General features: G+C 38.4%; 1 protein-coding gene across 2 annotated transcripts in view; it reads left to right on the top strand.

Moving 5' to 3' along the window:
* The first annotated feature begins 248 nt into the window (after positions 1–248).
* The window catches only part of TBC1D15 (TBC1 domain family member 15), a 66,986-nt gene continuing 49,821 nt past the window's right edge, over positions 249–17,413 (top strand). The window contains exon 1 of one of the 2 annotated variants that reach the window (XM_032644364.1): positions 249–338. In XM_032644364.1, coding sequence (XP_032500255.1) covers positions 309–338 — 30 coding nt within the window. In that variant the 5' untranslated portion in view covers positions 249–308. The remainder of the gene's footprint in view (positions 339–17,413) is intronic. The other variant, XM_032644363.1, reaches the window with a different exon arrangement.

Raw genomic sequence — 17,413 nt, 5'->3', positions numbered from 1 at the left:
GCGAGCGGCTCGGAGCCTCGCCCCCAGCCAATCCCCAAAGCAAAAACACTTCAAATTACTTACCCTCCAAGGAAAACAAACTGGCACATGCGCAGTATGCACCACCGACTCCACCCGAGAGGCCTCCGAGGCCTACTCAGTGCACATGCGTCAGGCGGCTCCTCCCGTCCCCGCCCGTCACTCCTCGCCATTCCCGCCACTCCCCGCCCCTTTCCCGCCCGGATATCAGCCTACTTTTGCCGGATGTTGTTGTGAGTCCGAGAGACACGTGAGGCGCTGCTACGTCATCAAAGGCACGCGCAGCAAACATGGCGGCGGCGGTGGTTGTGAGCGGGAAGGTAGGTAACGGCCGCGGGAAACATTCCTGTTTTTCTTCGAGATGGGGCTGTTTTTGCTGCTTGGAGCCTGGCCGGAGAGTGATGCGAGGGCCTTTCTGTGTCAGGAACAGCCTGTGGAGGATGCAGGAGAAGATGACTAGGTGGTGTCAGCTGTTCTCTCGAGAATGCCGGCTCAGTCCGGGAATTAAGAGACCCGGCTTCTGCTCCAAGGCCAGCTAGGCCTCGGCGCTGTTCTGGTCGGCTCTTTCCCAGGGCGAGGGGCTTTTATTTGTATTGCCTTCTTAAGAGACAGGTGGTTGCCCCGTTGCTTTCTTTTTCTGGGTTGATTTTCTCTGACTGGACCTCTTTATGTCTGCTCTTCGGACTCCAGGATTTTTTCTCTTCCTAATCTAACTCGCCTTTGCTTCACTCTGGTGAAGGCATCTTTGTCCTCTTCGGGAAGAGCTGAAAACAGGTGCTTTGCAGCTGTGCAAACCAAGACTGTATTGGATCCATTTTACCAGGTTGCCGAGTTGGTTGGTGATGGTGAACAGCAGGGCATGTTTCTCCTCAGGGAGCTGGAGATTTACAGCATCGCACGCTTGTCTGGGAAGGCGTTAGTTACGGTATTTATTTCCCAGACAAATCTGTGATGTTCCCTTGGGAGACTCTGTGGTACCGTCTTACGGAGGTGGTCATTGACCCCGTCGTGATAGTTCGTTAGGAATTCGGATTAGATGCGGAGGATAGTTTATCGCATAGTGCCTGTTCATGTTCCGAGGACACATCTTAATGCCTGTTGGTTAGGACTGTCGTGGCATGCTACTGGAAGCATTTCCCATTGCGCGAGTATTTCGAAAACAGTTGGGTCGGGTAGTGACTCATCTAACATCAAGGACTACTTACTTTTCGCAGATAGCTTTCTCCGTTCCTTGAGTTTCACTCATTTTCTTTATGCTGCCCTCTCCATCCCATTTTGAATTATTTGACAGCGTTTGTGCTTTAGTGTATGGACCACTAGCCAGAATAACACACTACTGTTACTCTGGAGGGTGACCTTGGGGAATTGAGCAAGCATGAATTCTCCGTCCTTCATTTTCTTTATCCCCAGAATGGATGTGGTGCCAGGCATTATTTCTTGTATTGGAGTTGCTAAGATTACATGAAATAATAAAAACTTTATAAAAAATTACATACTTCTCCATACTGAGTATTTTAAATGATGGGTTGGTCATCGTTTTCAGATTTTCACGGTCTTTGGTTGTCTTGTCAGTTTTGTCTTCAGGGTGGATGCTGATCTTCTGCTTGGCTCACTACATATTTTAAGGTTATATTGTTTGATTTTTTTTATCTAGGACTTTCCAAGAAGGGATCCTTTCTGTTTGAAGTACACTCTTTCAGGTGTGGATTGATTTTGATAGAACCCTTGAGATGAAGCAGAGTTGTAAAATATAAGACTTTTTCCACCCTTTCCTTCCAGTCATTGCCTTTCATAATGTGACTTATTAGTCTTTTATTTCTTAGCTCTGCTTCGTCACCTCATTTATTCTCACTCATTGCAAATTTATACCCATTCTCATCACTCCATCTAAATTATTTTTCCATGCCCAAAGCTGCCCTTCTGCCAAATAATTGTATGATGACCAGCAAAAGCCACTTATTCTTCCCTCAGCAAGTTCAGATCTAGTTTAATGGCATCATCATTCACCTGGTTGCATGTAAAACAAACTTGGAGACGTCCATTTCTATAACAACATCTAAGCAATAACCAAGCCCTACCAGTTTTACCTTAAAGAGGTTTCTTAGATTTGCTTCATCCTCTTCATTCTCAGTGCTTTCAGGCATTTAGTCTTGAGCTCTTGGCTGATTTTTCTCCTTGTCTGCAGTCTCTTTGCCCACCGTCTGCTCTACACAACCGCTGGAGTTATTTTCTAATGCACAAGTCTGATTGTCTCTTGCTTTAAAAAACAAACAAAAAATCTTAATTTTGTTATTGTCCCCATTGAAATAATACTCAAGGCTGGTTAACATGGCATAAAAAGCCATATTGTCTTTCTGGCTTTGTCTTATGCTTCCCTACTTCCCAGTCTTGTTTCTTTGGGACAGGGGAATGCAAAGAAGACACACACACACACACACACACATTTATGAAAGAGTGTGTATATGGATATCTCTCTGTATTTATTTATTCCTAACCCGCCACCCCAAAGGTTAAGCTAAGACCTGTCTAATTTAGAAACCTAGGGCAGTGAATGTTAACCAAGACTTGTAAGACTCACATGTGGTACTTTTAAAGAATATAGGTGCTGGGCCACAACCCAACTCTGTTGAATTAGAACCTCTTGGTGTTGAGATCTAGGATGTAGAGTAACTTTTCTACTAAGACTACTTTGCTTGCTTTGAACTTTGAGTGTAGGAAGTGATGGGGGGAGGAAGTTAATCTCTGTCATATGGAGAAGCAGTGTAAGATAACAGTTAAGAGCTTGGACTCTGGAGCCAAACAAGTTTCAAAAACTAACTTCACACTTGCTGGTGACTTCAGTCAAATTATTTAACCTCTCTATGCTTCAGTTTCCTTATCTGTAATATGGGGATGATAATAGTACATACTTTATGGGATTTTTAAGGTTAATAAGTAAATGTATTAGAACAAAGCCTGGCACGAAGTAGATACTGTGTAGGTGTTATTCATCATCTTAATTTCCCGGCAAGTCATTGGTTGGGTATGGCGGAATTTTAAAGGTTTAGAATACGGTTTTTGGTATGGGTGTGAACTTCATTTTTTTTTTTTGCCGTACGTAGGCCTCTCACTGCTGTGGCCCCTCCCGTTGCGGAGCACAGGCTCCGGACGCGCAGGCCCAGCGGCCATGGCTCACGGGCCCGGCCGCTCCGCGGCATGTGGGATCTTCCTGGACCGGGGCACGAACCCGCGTCCCCTGCATTGGCAGGCAGACCCTCAACCACTGCGCCACCAGGGAAGCCCTGAACTTCATTTTTGAAATTACTTCAGTTCTAACTCTCAGTGTTATTTTAGGATTTGAAAAATACCATGTTTTAGAAGTCACATAGTTTTGATGAATGAAAAATCATCACAGTAGGGCAGTGGTTAAGGAGATGGGAATCTGATTGCTTGGGTTCAGAACCTAGCTCCACTGCTTTATAGTTGTGTTAATTTGGTCAAATTTCTTAACTTTCTGTGCACCAGTTTTCTTATTTGTAAAATGGGGGTAATAATTATTTTCCATCATGGAATTGTAGAGAGGATTAAATGAGTTAATATTTGCAAAGCATTTAGAATAGTACCTGGCATCAGGTAAGTGCTTAAATTTTAGCTGCTATTATTACTATTGTTAAGGAAGATCTTTCAGACGGTCTTAAAGTTGTAAGGTTATTATTGATTTGGAAGTAGTTGAATGTTTATTTTTGCTGCCACTTTCTACAGAGAGATTAAGGCCGCTTACAAATATTAAAGCACTATAGTTATTTAAAATAAATCAGAGGGAAAAAACGCAAAAGGAAAGTGAATAAGGGTAAGAAAGGTAAATGGAACTGGAAGTACGATTATTAAATAAACTTTATGCTTTAGTGGGCTACAGTTTTGCCAAAGAGGGGAACCTGATCAATAATAAGAATTACAGGATCTACAATAAAATAAAACCAGGAGCAAAACCCAAAAAAACTAGTTTCTGAAGATTAGATCCAAGGATAAACTCTTCTGTAGTTTCTTTATACTATGTACTATAATGAATTGGATTATATAACATATTGTATCCTTATGGTTAAAAAACCCCACAACCCTATAATGCCCATTAGTATGCTGATGGTTTTATACCAATGGCTAGCTAAGCAGTTCAGTAAATACAGGGTACTGATTTGATGTATTTAGGTCTCTGATGATTTGACTGAATTCAGGGGTAGGTTGTTGTCAACATGAGTGGATGGATTCAGTGTTTCATCTATGTATATTTTTCTTAGCTGAGCCTGTGAAAGTGGGTTTGAGTTTGATTATAAACCCTGATTAGTTCTTGGAGTTCAGCTATTCTTTGTTGCTATGTATATATAGAACCATATGTTTTAACAATCAACCAAATAGGGGGGAAAGATTGACATTCTGTTGTGAATTTTTTTTTTTCCTGGCTGTGATCTTTATTTCCCACAGTTTTATTGAGAAATAATTGATGTACATCACTGTGTAAGCTTAAGACATACAGCCTATTGGTTTGATTTATATATATTGTGAAATGATTATCACAGTAGGTTCAGCTAACACTCATCTTCTCATATAGATCCTCCTGTGAATTTTTAGGGGAGAAATAGGGACACTGACTGCAAAGGCTATCCTGCTTTAGGATAATTAATGGAGTGAGTTGAATTAATGGAATGAGTTGATTGCAGAGAAGGCGGGAGAAAAGAGATAGTCTGTAATAGGTTTTGGCCTTATACCCAGTGCCTCTGATGGTTGCAGTTTACTTTTATTCATTTATTCAACAAGTATTTATTAAGTATCTGCTTTCTTCCAGGCACTGTTTTAGGCACTGGGGATACGTCAGATAGCCCCTTACCTTGGAGATTACAGACTTCAGTTCTTCAGAAGGAAAACATTCACTAAAAACCACTCGCTTGTTTAAATAAGAAAGTAAATATGAGTTTTAGGTCCTTGAAGTGGTGCTAATTTTAGTGAATGTTCGTTTTCTTGAGACTTGTAGACTGATCCTCATGAGGGCAGGGCCTGAAATGTTTTACCTGTGTCTGGCAGACATTCTGGCATATAGTAGGTATTCAGTGAAGAAAAAAGAGCAAGAAAGTAGAAAAAAATGAAGGGAGACTAGAGGAAGAGAGGTGTGTTCATTAAGAGCACTCTTATTTTGGAGTTAAAAAGTCCTGTTTTAGTATATTTGCATTTCACTCTAGGTCTGTGTTTTTACTGTGTTAGGCTGTGTTAGAATTTGGTTCTATTGAAAATAACTTGAAACAATTGGGAAATCACCTGTTATTTTTTCTTTGAGTTTTTTTATGGCATTTTTAGTAAGAATTTATTTTGTAGCTTAAATTTGGTCCCTTCCAGTTCCTTTTAGATATGCTTGTAGTCCTGTGAAACCCCTTGCTTAAGAAAGATTAATATTCTTAGTATCTAGCAGATTTTCCTGGAGAATTTTCTTAGACTAGATCTTGTAACATGGTAGTAACCTTCCTCGTGTAGGATACAGTATGAGTATGTCTTCTTTATTTTTCTAGCATTCTTTAACAAACATTTGAGTACCTTCTGTGTGCGGAGTCCTTTACTCTCGACACAGCACAGTAGTCTGCAACAAGTCATTTCAATTTGTGATTTAATAAAAACATGACTTTTTGGGGAAGAATTCAAAATGCTGCTGAGACTAAATGAAAAATTGTAACCCAGCCTTTTAATTTTCACTTTTTGGTGGAAGGAAATCCTTATGAAATCCATTTACTGTTTCTTGTGCAATCTATGGTGTGTCTGTAGTCGTTGGTATAAGAGAAGTCATTCGTTTAATCCTTGTTATACTATACCTTCCATACTGCCCTCCTGTCTGACATTGTTTGGCACACTGATACCCTTAAGATGCAGTAATAGTTCTGCTGCCTGCTCTTTATTGAGAATTGTACCATCCTCAGTATCTCAGTATCTCTCTGTCTTCACTCTCAAAATTTGTGTGGTTTGTTACTCTTAAAACCACCTGTGTTCTGCATTTCTTTGAGTTACACAGTCATTACTGATTAACACACCCCAAATAAAACTCATTGTTTACTTTCTTCCTTCTGTATTCTCTCAGTGAATAACCGCATACACTCAGTTTTGTCCTTGACTCCTTTCCCTTCACCTCCCACATCTAATCAGTCACAAAGTCCTATCATTTTGACCTTCTAAATATCATTACAAGCCATCTGCCTTTCTTCATCCCTCTGCCACTGCCTTGGTTCAAGCAACCATGAATCGCTTCCTCCCTGGATTACTGCAGCTGTTCATTCTTGGCTCTGCAGCCGGTGTGTTGGCTTAGAAAAGGCAGGTCTGACATACCATTCCCGTGCAAGAACTTTCTAATGACTTTCTAGTGGCAAATAATCATCTTCAGGGTGAATTCCAAACTCCCAAATTCCTGAGCATGGCTTAAAAACCCGGTATGATCTGATCTGGTCTCTACTCTTGTCTCTAAACTCTTAGTACTGTCTGATCTGGGTTGCAGCCATGCACTGAACTACTGCTCTCTGTATAGAACATACAGCTTCTTCCAAGAACATATACCCTCTTCTAGTTAAAATTGCCATTCTTCAGGTCTCAGGCTATATGTCACTCTAGTTAAAGTCTTCCTGATTTCTCATCCTGCCTGAGCCCCTTACATCTAGGTTAGCTATAATTTATTAGGGTCTGCTGTGGCAGCCTATTCAACCTCCATCATATGTTGTAATTGTCTGTTTTCTTGTCCTAATCCCCAATTAGATTGCTATGAAGGCAGTGACTGAGTCTTATTTATTTATACCTAGAAGCTTACTCTGTGCCTGGCACATTGTTAGGCATTCACTGTACATCTGTTGAAGAAATAACTGAAATTGACATCTCATACAGGATCCTGTGCATACTTCTGTCACACTCTTCTGTGACCATTGATTTACATGACATTACTAGTTTAGTTAGACACTTTTTACGATGTATGTTTTTCCACCAGTACCTTTTACTCCCCACATCTAGTTGGTGCCTAATAAATGTGTATGAGTAAAGAAACTTCTAAATCAGATTAGGTGGAATGGGGGTGATTGGAAGTGTTGGACGGGCTATTGTGTTCTTTTGAAGGACTTCATAGAAGTTGTTTGCAGAGAGAAGGTATAAAAGGGTGTTCTAGGTAGAAGGAACAGAATGCACACACACAAAAAGGCACAAGGTTTTGAGGGAACAGGTGAGTTCACAGGGGTCCAAGGCAGGAAGTATTGGGCAGTGTCAGGTGTTGCATAGCTGTAGATGTAAAGTGTGGTGTCAGAACGATTTTGAGCTTAGGTGTGGATTGGTCAGATGTACGTTTTATTAAGATCATTTTTGGCAGTAGTTATACATTATACAGTTTACACAGATTATTGGAAGGTGATTAGATTGGGGAAGAGAGACCAGAATGTTATTTTAGTAAACCCAGGCTACATATGATGAGGGGTCAGTGTCAGAGAAGATTTGAGGGATTTAGGAGGTAGGATGAGTATGGTGAAAGAGGCATTTAGGATACTGCGTGGATGGAATGTCTTACAGAGTTGGGAATATCAGAAGAGCAGATTTAGGATAAAACATACTGAGTATAAGATGCCTGTGGATTATTCAAGTGGAGATATCAAGTGGCTGCTTAGATATTTGGGTGTAGAACTCATTAGAGTTTCAGGGCTTACACTGGCATTTCCTGGTGATACTGTCTCTAATCCAAAATTTACGTTATTTATATGCTGAATGATTTCAAAGAAACTGAATTTTTGTAACTTTCTTGTTGTTAAATTTAGCTTATAAAATTCACAGTTCCTAAAGTTCAAGAATGTATGTTGTGTATGGTAGGTGTTGGGTTTCCAGGTTTGGACAGAGATTTAAGGCAAGAATTTTATCCCTAAGCCTAAGAGTAAATTTCAAATATTTGGGTTGAATGTTTTCATTTATCTTTAGTTTTTGAAAATATTATAATAATTATAACACAAAAATCCAATCCCACTTAAGTGTAGGAGCAATATAAAAATTTATCTGCTACTATATTGTGCAACTTCATTCTAACTTTTGCTAAATTAGAGGTCAGTAAGTTTATTCTAAAACATTTGCTGTGGTCCCCAGAGCACCTTTAATGAGTTATGTCGGACATGGTTCCTTTGGAAGAAAAAAATCTGAATTTTCTATTGCCATCAGCAGGCTGTCATTGGAAGTTTTATAAATATAATTACCTGCTTATGCATCTTAGCAAATATTTAAGAATAAAGGAGAACTTGAAGGGCCTGAGACAATTTTATTCCAAACGGAGAACTTTTTTCCTTTCTTTAGTACCTTTACACATTGTTCTTTTTTTTCCTCCCAAGAGGGTGGGGAGCAGTTTAGAATATTATAGCTTGTGTAAAGATTTTATCTTTTTTATAACATTGCCAGATACATACAGGCAAGGAACTTTATCTTGTTTATTTTTCTGTTCTCCATGGTGTCTGGTGCATAATAAGTGCCTAATAAAAGTTTCTCGACTCAAGTTTAGATAATTAGTTTAGCACCACCAAGTGGCAAGTGTTTGAATGTCCTTGATAGTTTTTGCTCCCTATGGACACTTAATCCACAATGAAAAACAGGTAGGGTGTGATTTTTTAATGTTTTTGAGGCAGGATCAACTGCTTTTTCTTTCTTTTCTGCTTTTTTTTTAAGTAAAATATCTTTACTTAACGTATTCACTTTTATACAGCGTTTTGAAGTTTAAAAAAATAGACTTTTCCTGTAAGTTATTTTTTATACAGCTTTATTGAGGTGCCACTTGACAAACAGTAAGTTGCACATAGCATGTATAATGTGCTAACTTTTGATGTATATATACACTATGGACCCATCAACAGAATCAAGAGAATGACATGTCTACCACTCAGAGTTCCCTCCTGACTTATTGTAATCTATCACTACCTTCATCCTGTCCACAGACAAACACTGAGCTGCTTTTTGTCACTATAGATTAGTTTGCATTTTCTACAACTTTATATAAGTGAAATGATATGGTATGTACTCTGTTTTTGGTCTGACCTTCTTCATTCAGCGTAATTATTTTGAGGTTCATTCATGTTGCTGTATGTATCATTAGTTAACTCTTTTTTATTGCCACGTAGTTTCCTGTCGTATTGGGTATACCACAATTTGCTTATCCATTCACCCATTGATAGACATTCGGGTTTTTTCCACTTTTGGCTGTTACAAATACAGGTGTTGTGAACATTGATATGAGTATGTGTCATATGAGTATGTGCGTTCTCTTTTCTTGGGCAAATATCTAGGAGTAGAATAGCTGGATTGAAATGTTAGTTGCATGTTTAGCATTTTAAGAAACTGCCAAACTATTTTCCAAAGTAGATGTACCATTTTACATTCCCACTGGTGGTGTATGAAAGTTCCAGTTGCTCCTCATCTTTGTCAGCATTTGGCATGTTGGGGACTTACCTGGCAGTCCAGTGGTTAAGACTTAATGCTTCCACTGCAGGGGGTGTGGGTTCGATCCCTGGTTGGGGAACTAAGATACTGTATGCCACATGGTGCCCCCCCCAAAAAAAGAAACATTTCCACGTTTGTTTTTAAAATTAATAGATGGCTTCAGTTTGCAGTTCCCTAATGACTTATGATGTTGAGCATCTTTTCATGGGATTTTATGTCATCCCTATACTTTCTTTGGTGAAGTGTCTGTTCAAACCTTTTGCCCACTTTATTTTATTGAATAAATTGTTTTCTTCATTTTCTTGTCACTGAGTTTTGAGAGTTCTTTTTATCTTCTGGATACAAGTCCTTTATTACATATACAATATGATTTGCAAATATATTTTCTCTGCCGGAGCCTTGCCGGAGCCTAAATTCACTTAGTTTTAGTAGCTTTTTGGTAGATTCCAGTGGCTTTTCTACATAGACAGTCGTGTCATTTGTAAATAAGTTGTTTTACTTGTTCTTTTCTAATCTAGATGCCATTTATTTCTTCTTTTTTGTAGTGTCTGAAACCTCAAGTAAAGTGTTGAGTAGAAGTGATAAGGGTGGACGTACTTACTTTGTTCCTGATCTTAGGAGAAAGCATTCAGTCTTTGAAGTATATGATGTCAGCTGTACTGTTTCATAGTTGCCCTTTATTAGGCTGAAGAAGTTTCCCTTCTATGCCTGATTTGCTGAGAGTGTTTGTCTGAAATAGATGTTGGATTTTGTTGAATCCTTTTTCTGCATCTTTTGTGATGATTTATATGGTTTTTCTTTTTAAAATTTTTCATTGTGGTGAATTATAGTGATTGATTTTTTAATATTAAACCAACCCTAAGAGTAAACCCCACTTGGTCATGAAGTATTTTCCTTTTTACATATTGTTGGATTCAATTTTTATTTAAAATTTTTGTACCTAAGTTCATGTGAGATATTGGTCTATAGTTTTATTTTCTTGTTTTTGTCTGATTTTAGTGTCAGAGTAGTGCTGGGCTCCTAGAATGAGTTGGGAAGTATTCCTCCTCTTCATTTTCCTGAGTTTGTATAGGATTGGTATTACTTCTTTCTTAAATATTTGGCAGAGCTTACTAGTAAAACCATTTAGGCCTGGAATTTTCTTTGTGGGAAGGTTTTTAACTAAAAATTCAGGGAATTCCCTGGTGTCTCAGTGGTTAGGACTCTGTGCTCTCACAGCCAAGGGCTCAGGTTTGGTCCCTGATCGTGGAACTAAAATCCCACAAAACCTCGCGGTGTGGCCAAAAAAAAAGTACAGCAGAAACTAACACAACATTGTAAATCAACTATACTCCAATAAAAATTAATTTAAAAAATTGAATTTCCTTAATTTATACTAGGCTACTCAGGTTATCTTTTTCATCTGTGAGTGTTGATAGCTGTGCCTCTTAAGGAATTTATTTGTTTTGTCTAAGTTGTCAATTTTTTAAAATAAACTTATGTATGTATGTATGTATGGCTGCCGTTGGGTCTTTGTTGCTGCACGGGCTTTCTCTAGTTGCAGCGAGCAGCGGTTACTCTTGTTGCGGTGTGCGGGCTTCTCATTGCGGTGGCTTCTCTTGTGGAGCACGGGCTCTAGGTGTGCCTGCTTCAGAAGTTGTGGCTTGTGGGCTCAGTAGTTGTGGCTCACGGGCTGTAGAGCACAGGCTCAGTAGTTGCAGCACACGGGCTTAGTTGCTCCGTGGCATGTGGGATCTTCCTGGACCAGGGCTCAAACCCTGCATTGGCAGGCGGATTCTTAACCACTGCGCCACCAAGGAAGTCCGAAGTTGTCAGTTTTATTAGTCTAAATTGTTCATAAATTTTCTTAGTATCTTTTTTACTTGTATACATTTGTAGTGATGTTAAAGTTCTAATTCCTAATATTGTTAATTTGTGTCTCTTATTTTTTCCTCATCTGTCTGGCTAGAGTTTTACCAGTTTTATTCTCAAAGAACTAGCTTTCAGTTTCATTGATCTCTTCTCCCCTCCCCCATTTTTCTTTTTTCTAATTTATTGATTTCTACTCTGATTTTTCTTTCTGCTTACTTTGGGTTTAATTTGCATTTCTTTTTCTAGTTTCTTAAGGTAGATGCTCAGGTCATTAATTTGAGGCCTTTTTTCTTTTCTAATGAAGGCATGTAATGCTATGTTTCCCAGTAAGCACTGTTTTAGTGGCCCTACGCAGATTTTAATACGATGCGTTTGCATTTTCATTGAGTTCAAATACTTTCTAATTTTCCTTTGATTTCTTCTTGACCCTTGGGTTATTTATAAATATGTTATAAATTTCCAGATATGTGAGAATGTTCTGAAGCTATTTCTATTACTGATTTATAACTTACTTCCACAGAATATACTTGAATTCTTTTAAGTTTATTGAGATTTGTTTTATGGCCCAAGTTTTGATCTGTCTTGGCAAATGTTGTTGGGTGGAACGTTTTGAGTGTAAATTAGGTCCAGTTGGTTGATGGTGTTATCAAGTCTTCTGTGTTATTACTGATTTTCTGTCTATTGTTTAATCAGTTATTGAGAGAGGGGTTTGAAATCTCTGACTGTAATTGTGGACTTGTTTGTTTTTTCTTGCAATTCTATCACTCTATGCTTCATGTATTTTGAAGGTCTGGTATTAGGTGCATAAACATGTGGGATTGTTAGGTCATCTTGAGGCACTGACCATTTTATCACTATGAAAATATCTTTCTACCTGGTAATATTTCTTTGCTCTAAAATTTATTTTTGTCTGATATTAATATAGCCATTCTAGCTTCTGATTAGTGTTGGCATATCTTTTCATCTTTAATTTTTAACCTATTTGTGTCTTTATATTTAAAATACTTTTCTTGTAGGTAGCATAGATTTTGGGCTTTTCTATTCACTCTGATTCTCTCTTTTTAGTTGGAGTCTGTAGGTGATTTATAGTTAATGTGATTACTGATATGGTTAAGTTTAAGTCTATCATCTTGCTGTTTGTTTTTTTTTTTTTGTTTTTTTTTTAATGCGTTACGCGGGCCTCTCACTGTTGTGGCCTCTCCCGTTGCGGAGGACAGGCTCCGGACGCGCAGGCTCAGCGGCCATGGCTCACGGGCCCAGCCGCTCCGCGGCATGTGGGATCTTCCTGGACCGGGGCACGAACCCGTGTCCCCTGCATCGGCAGGCGGACTCTCAACCACTGCGCCACCAGGGAAGCCCTTGCTGTTTGTTTTTTATTTGTCCCATCTCTCCTTTGTTCCATTTTCTTTTTCTGTCTTCTTTGTGATTAGTCAAGTAGTTTTCATTATTCTGTGTTTATTTTTTATTTCCTTTGTTGACTAATTCACTATAACTCTGCTATTTCAGTGATTGCTTTAGGGCTTACAGAGTACATCTTTAGCTTATGACATTTACATTCAAGAGTTGTTATACTACTTTACATAAGGAATAAGAACCTAGAACAGTATACTGTCACTTCTCTTCTCCTGGCTTTTGTGCTTTTTTTTGTTATTTTACTTTTGCATATATTACAAACCCCACAAAAAACGTGTATTCATTTATCTGCTTGTTTATGTTTTAAAGAAGGGGATTTGATTAACAAGAAAAATATATTTATCCACATAGCTACTGTTTTCGGTGGCATTCATTTCTGTGTGTAGATCCAGATTTCCTTCTAGTGTAATTTATTCTGCCTGAAAGAATTACTTTAACATTTTTTGTAGTGTAGGTCTGATAGTAATTATTTTAGCTTTTATATGTCTTAAAAAGTCTGTATTTTACCTTCTTTTTTGAATATATTTTCTCTGGGTATAGAATTGTAGGTGAACAGTATTTTTGTTTTGTTTTGTTTTCATTACTTTAAAGATGTTGCTCCAAAGAGGAAGGAGGAAACTTTGGGAGGTGATGGATATGTTTGTGACTTGATGGTGATAGTTTCATGAGTGTATACTTATTCTCAACTTATCAAGTTATATATATTAAATATGTATAGCTTCTTATATGTAAATCATACCTCAATAAAGTGGAAAAAAAAGTATTGCTCCATTGTTTTCAGTCTTCATTGTTTCTAAAAAGGAATCTGCGGTTTAATGTTTATTCCTCTGGCTGATTTTCAGATTTTCTGTGTATTACTGATTTTGCATAATTTGATTACAACGTGCCTGTATCTAGTTTTCTTTGTGATTCTTGCTTTCATTTTGGAGTTCATTGGTTCGTTGGTGTTTATATCTATGGGTTTATAGTATTAATCAAATTTGGAAAAACTTCTGCAATTATTTTTTCAAAAAAGATTTTTTTTCTGTTTCTTTTTTCCATCAACTGTTTCAGGTACTTCAGTTATACATATACTAGACCACTTGAAATTTCCTTGCAGCTCGTTGATGCTTTGTTAAAATTTTTCTCAGTCCCTCCTCCCCCTTTTTTGTATTTTGTTTTATATAGTTTTTATTGCTGTAACTTCAAGTTCATTATTCCTCTGCAATGTGTAATCTGTCCTTATCCAATTCAGTGTATATTTCATCTCAGACATTGTAGTTTTCATCTCTAGAAGTTCAATTTGGATCTTTTTCATGTTTTTGATGTCTTCTCTTAGCAAGTTCTAACTTTTCTCTAGTGTCCTGAACATATGGAATTGAGTTATAGTAATGTTTTAATGTCTTTCTCTTTTAATGTTATTATTTGTGTCATTTTGGGTCATATTTAATTGGGTGATTTTCCTCCTCATTATGAGTCATATTTTTCTGATTGTTAGCATGTCTGTTAGGTTTTTTTTTGTTTTTGTTTTTAAGCCAGATGTCAGATATTGTGAATTTTATCTTTTTAGGTGCTAGATATTTCTGTATTCCTATAAAATGTTCTTGAGTTTTATCCTGTAAGGCACTTATGTGGAAACAATTTAATACTTTTGGGTCTTGCTTTTAAACTTCGTTAGATGGGAGCAACACAGCATTTATTTATTTATTTATTTATGTTTTGATTGGCATATAGTTGATTTACAAAGTTGTATTAGTTTCTGGTGTACAGCAAAGTGATTCAGTTAATGTATATATATATATTTTTTTTTTTTTTCTTATTCTTTTCCATTATGGTTTATTACAAGATATTGAATATAGTTCCCTGTGCTCTGCAGTAGGACCTTGTTTATCAGCACAGCATTTGATGTGAAACTAATTTTGCCCCACTGCTGAGGTAAGACAATTCTGAGTACTCTACCTAGAGCTTTGTGAATTATGAAGTTTCCCACACTGATGGGAGCAGCTCTGTGTGAGTGCAGATTGTTTCTTCTAATAATTTCAGGTGGTTTTTCTCTGGCCTTAAGTAGTTTACTGACGCGCGTGCATTGATCAGTACTCTGCTGAATACTCGGGGATGTCTGCAGATCTCTTCAGTTCTATCGGTGTACTTTTCTCTGTCTGGTACTCTGTCTTGGCCTTGCCCAGTTCCCAGCTCTGCGTCCTCAACTCAGGGAGACCACTGAGCATCTAATGGGTTTTCTCTCCTTTGTCACAGCAGGGAACTCTCTCAAGACAATAATCTAGGGCAATAGTATGACTTATCTCATTTGTTTATTTTCACTCAGCAGTCACCATCCTTCATTACCTGATGAAAACCATTGTTTGGCCTTTTTTTTTCCCTTGCGGGAAGGTAAATCCAGTCTCTTGTTACTCCATCTTGGCTGGAAGCATTAGCTGTTACAGGTTTTTTTTCCCGCTCTCTCTTTTTTTTTTTCCCCTTGACCCCACTGCACTGTGCTGGATCTTAGTTCCCTGACTAGGGATCGAACCTGTGTCCCCTGCAGTGGAAGCACAGAGTCTTAACCACTGGACCGCCAGGGAAGTTCCTTTTCCTCTGTTTTTGGTGGGATTCTTGGCTGGAAGTGTAAGCTGTTACAGGGTTCTTTTCCTCTCCAGTTTTGGTGGGATTCATACCTCTTCTCATACCTCTTCTATATGCATCTCTTCCCCCCCCCTTCAAGATCAGGCTGACTGTTTTACCTTGTTCCAAATTTGTTTCCTTTGTTGTTACAAACTTTGAGATCGTCTTTTTTCTTCCAGAGTTTTTTTTTGGGGGGGGGATGGTACGCGGGCCTCTCACTATTGTGGCCTCTCCCGTTGCGGAGCACAGGCTCTGGACGCGCAGGCTCAGCGGCCACGGCTCATGGGCCTAGCCGCTCCGCAGCACGTGGGATCTTCCCGGACCAAGGCACGAACCCGTGTCCCCTGCATCAGTAGGCGCACTTTCAACCACAGCGCCACCAGGGAAGCCCGTCTTCCAGAGTTTTTGTTAATAAATATTTCTTTCTCGTTGATCTGTATTCTCTTCTGTACCTTCTGAGAGGTGACATAGTTAGCAAGACATTCAAGAATTTTATGAAATGCTAAGTATTTAGAGAATTCCAGTAGATATTTGGGTAGCTGAAGGTAATCATCACATTTATAGAGTGGGTTATAGCAGTTTGTAATTTATATTAAATTTTCTTTTTTCCCTGTTCCATTGGTAGTCTCTACAACAACAGCATTCCTTCACCTGTCCCTGCCACCACCCCGCCCCCCACCAATCTTTTTTGGGGGGGCGGCAGAGACACTTATTAATAGGTTGTGCTTTTCCCTCAAATCTTCTATTTGATCTATCCTTCTCCTTCTTCTCAAGACCTGTCCTTCCATTGTTGAATTCATGTCATGACTTGCATCTGACAGTATCCCTCTGTTATCCTTGAGATATGGTTTAAATTCTGTTTAAAACTTCACATTTTGTGTTTTTTTTTTTTTTTTTTTTTTTGCGGTACATGAGCCTCTCACTGTTGTGGCCTCTCCCGTTGCTGAGCACAGGCTCCGGACGCGCAGGCTCAGCGGCCATGGCTCACGGGCCCAGCCGCTCCGCGGCATGTGGGATCTTCCCAGACCGGCACACGAACCCATGTCCCCTGCATCGGCAGGCAGACTCTCAACCACTGCGCCACCAGGGAAGCCCAACATTTTGTGTTTATCACCAGTAATTTTTAGCATTTTGGTTGTGAAACAAAACTTATATACAGAAAAATCACACTTTCATAACTTAATAACTCATAAGGCAAATGTCCTTGTAACCACCACGGTGGTCAAGAAATAGACCTTTGCAGGTACTCCTCTTCCCCTAAGTAACTACTATCCTAACTTTTATAGAACTTACTTTCTTTCATTTCTTTATTACTATTAGCATTTTTTTAAACACTGCTATCCTGTTTTTTTTTTTTTTGTCCTCCTTCTCTGTCCTCCACTTAGTATTACTAGGTACTTCTTCCAGTTTTGTTTTTCTCAGTCAGTTGCACCTTTGTCTTTCATGGTATTTGATATCTTATTTTTCCTTGAATCACGTTTGAATTTAAATTCCTTGTATCAAACACAATACTTCTTGATTTCAAAAGATTGGATATACAGGAATCATCAAAAAACAAAACAAAACAAAAAACACACCAAACCGCCCAAATCCTGATTTTTGATAACAACTGTATGTTCTGTTGTGTACAGTTTTCATACTGAGCTTTCTCTGCCATATGAACGGGAAGATAAAATGAAAACACATTTTTGTTTCCATTAGAGATATACTCCAGATATGTTTTTGCCATGTAATTTGTTCCCTTGTAAAGTATCACAAATTAATAAGTTGTTAGGGTTGGAGAATTTGACATAGACTTTTAGTAATATCTCGGGTATATATGCTAGAGAATTGTTTAGACTGTTTTATGTTTACATTTAGTGCCTTTGTATCCCTAAGGTAACAATCATGGGAAGTCTTCACTGACTATACATTGTCTTGCTATTCGGGATGTTTGGTGCTGATAACTCGCAGAGTCTGGATTGTTTGCAAAAGGAGTCTCAAACAAGTTGTACATCTCTAGTAGTATAGACTTTCATTTCAGTCTTTTTCTTCTCATAGCTTTCCATTTGCCAGCTTCCTGACATTAGTTTTCATT

This window comes from Phocoena sinus, chromosome 10 (genome assembly GCF_008692025.1).
Source record: "Phocoena sinus isolate mPhoSin1 chromosome 10, mPhoSin1.pri, whole genome shotgun sequence".
Taxonomy (NCBI): domain Eukaryota; kingdom Metazoa; phylum Chordata; class Mammalia; order Artiodactyla; family Phocoenidae; genus Phocoena; species Phocoena sinus.
This window is presented reverse-complemented; position numbering and strand designations above follow the sequence as displayed.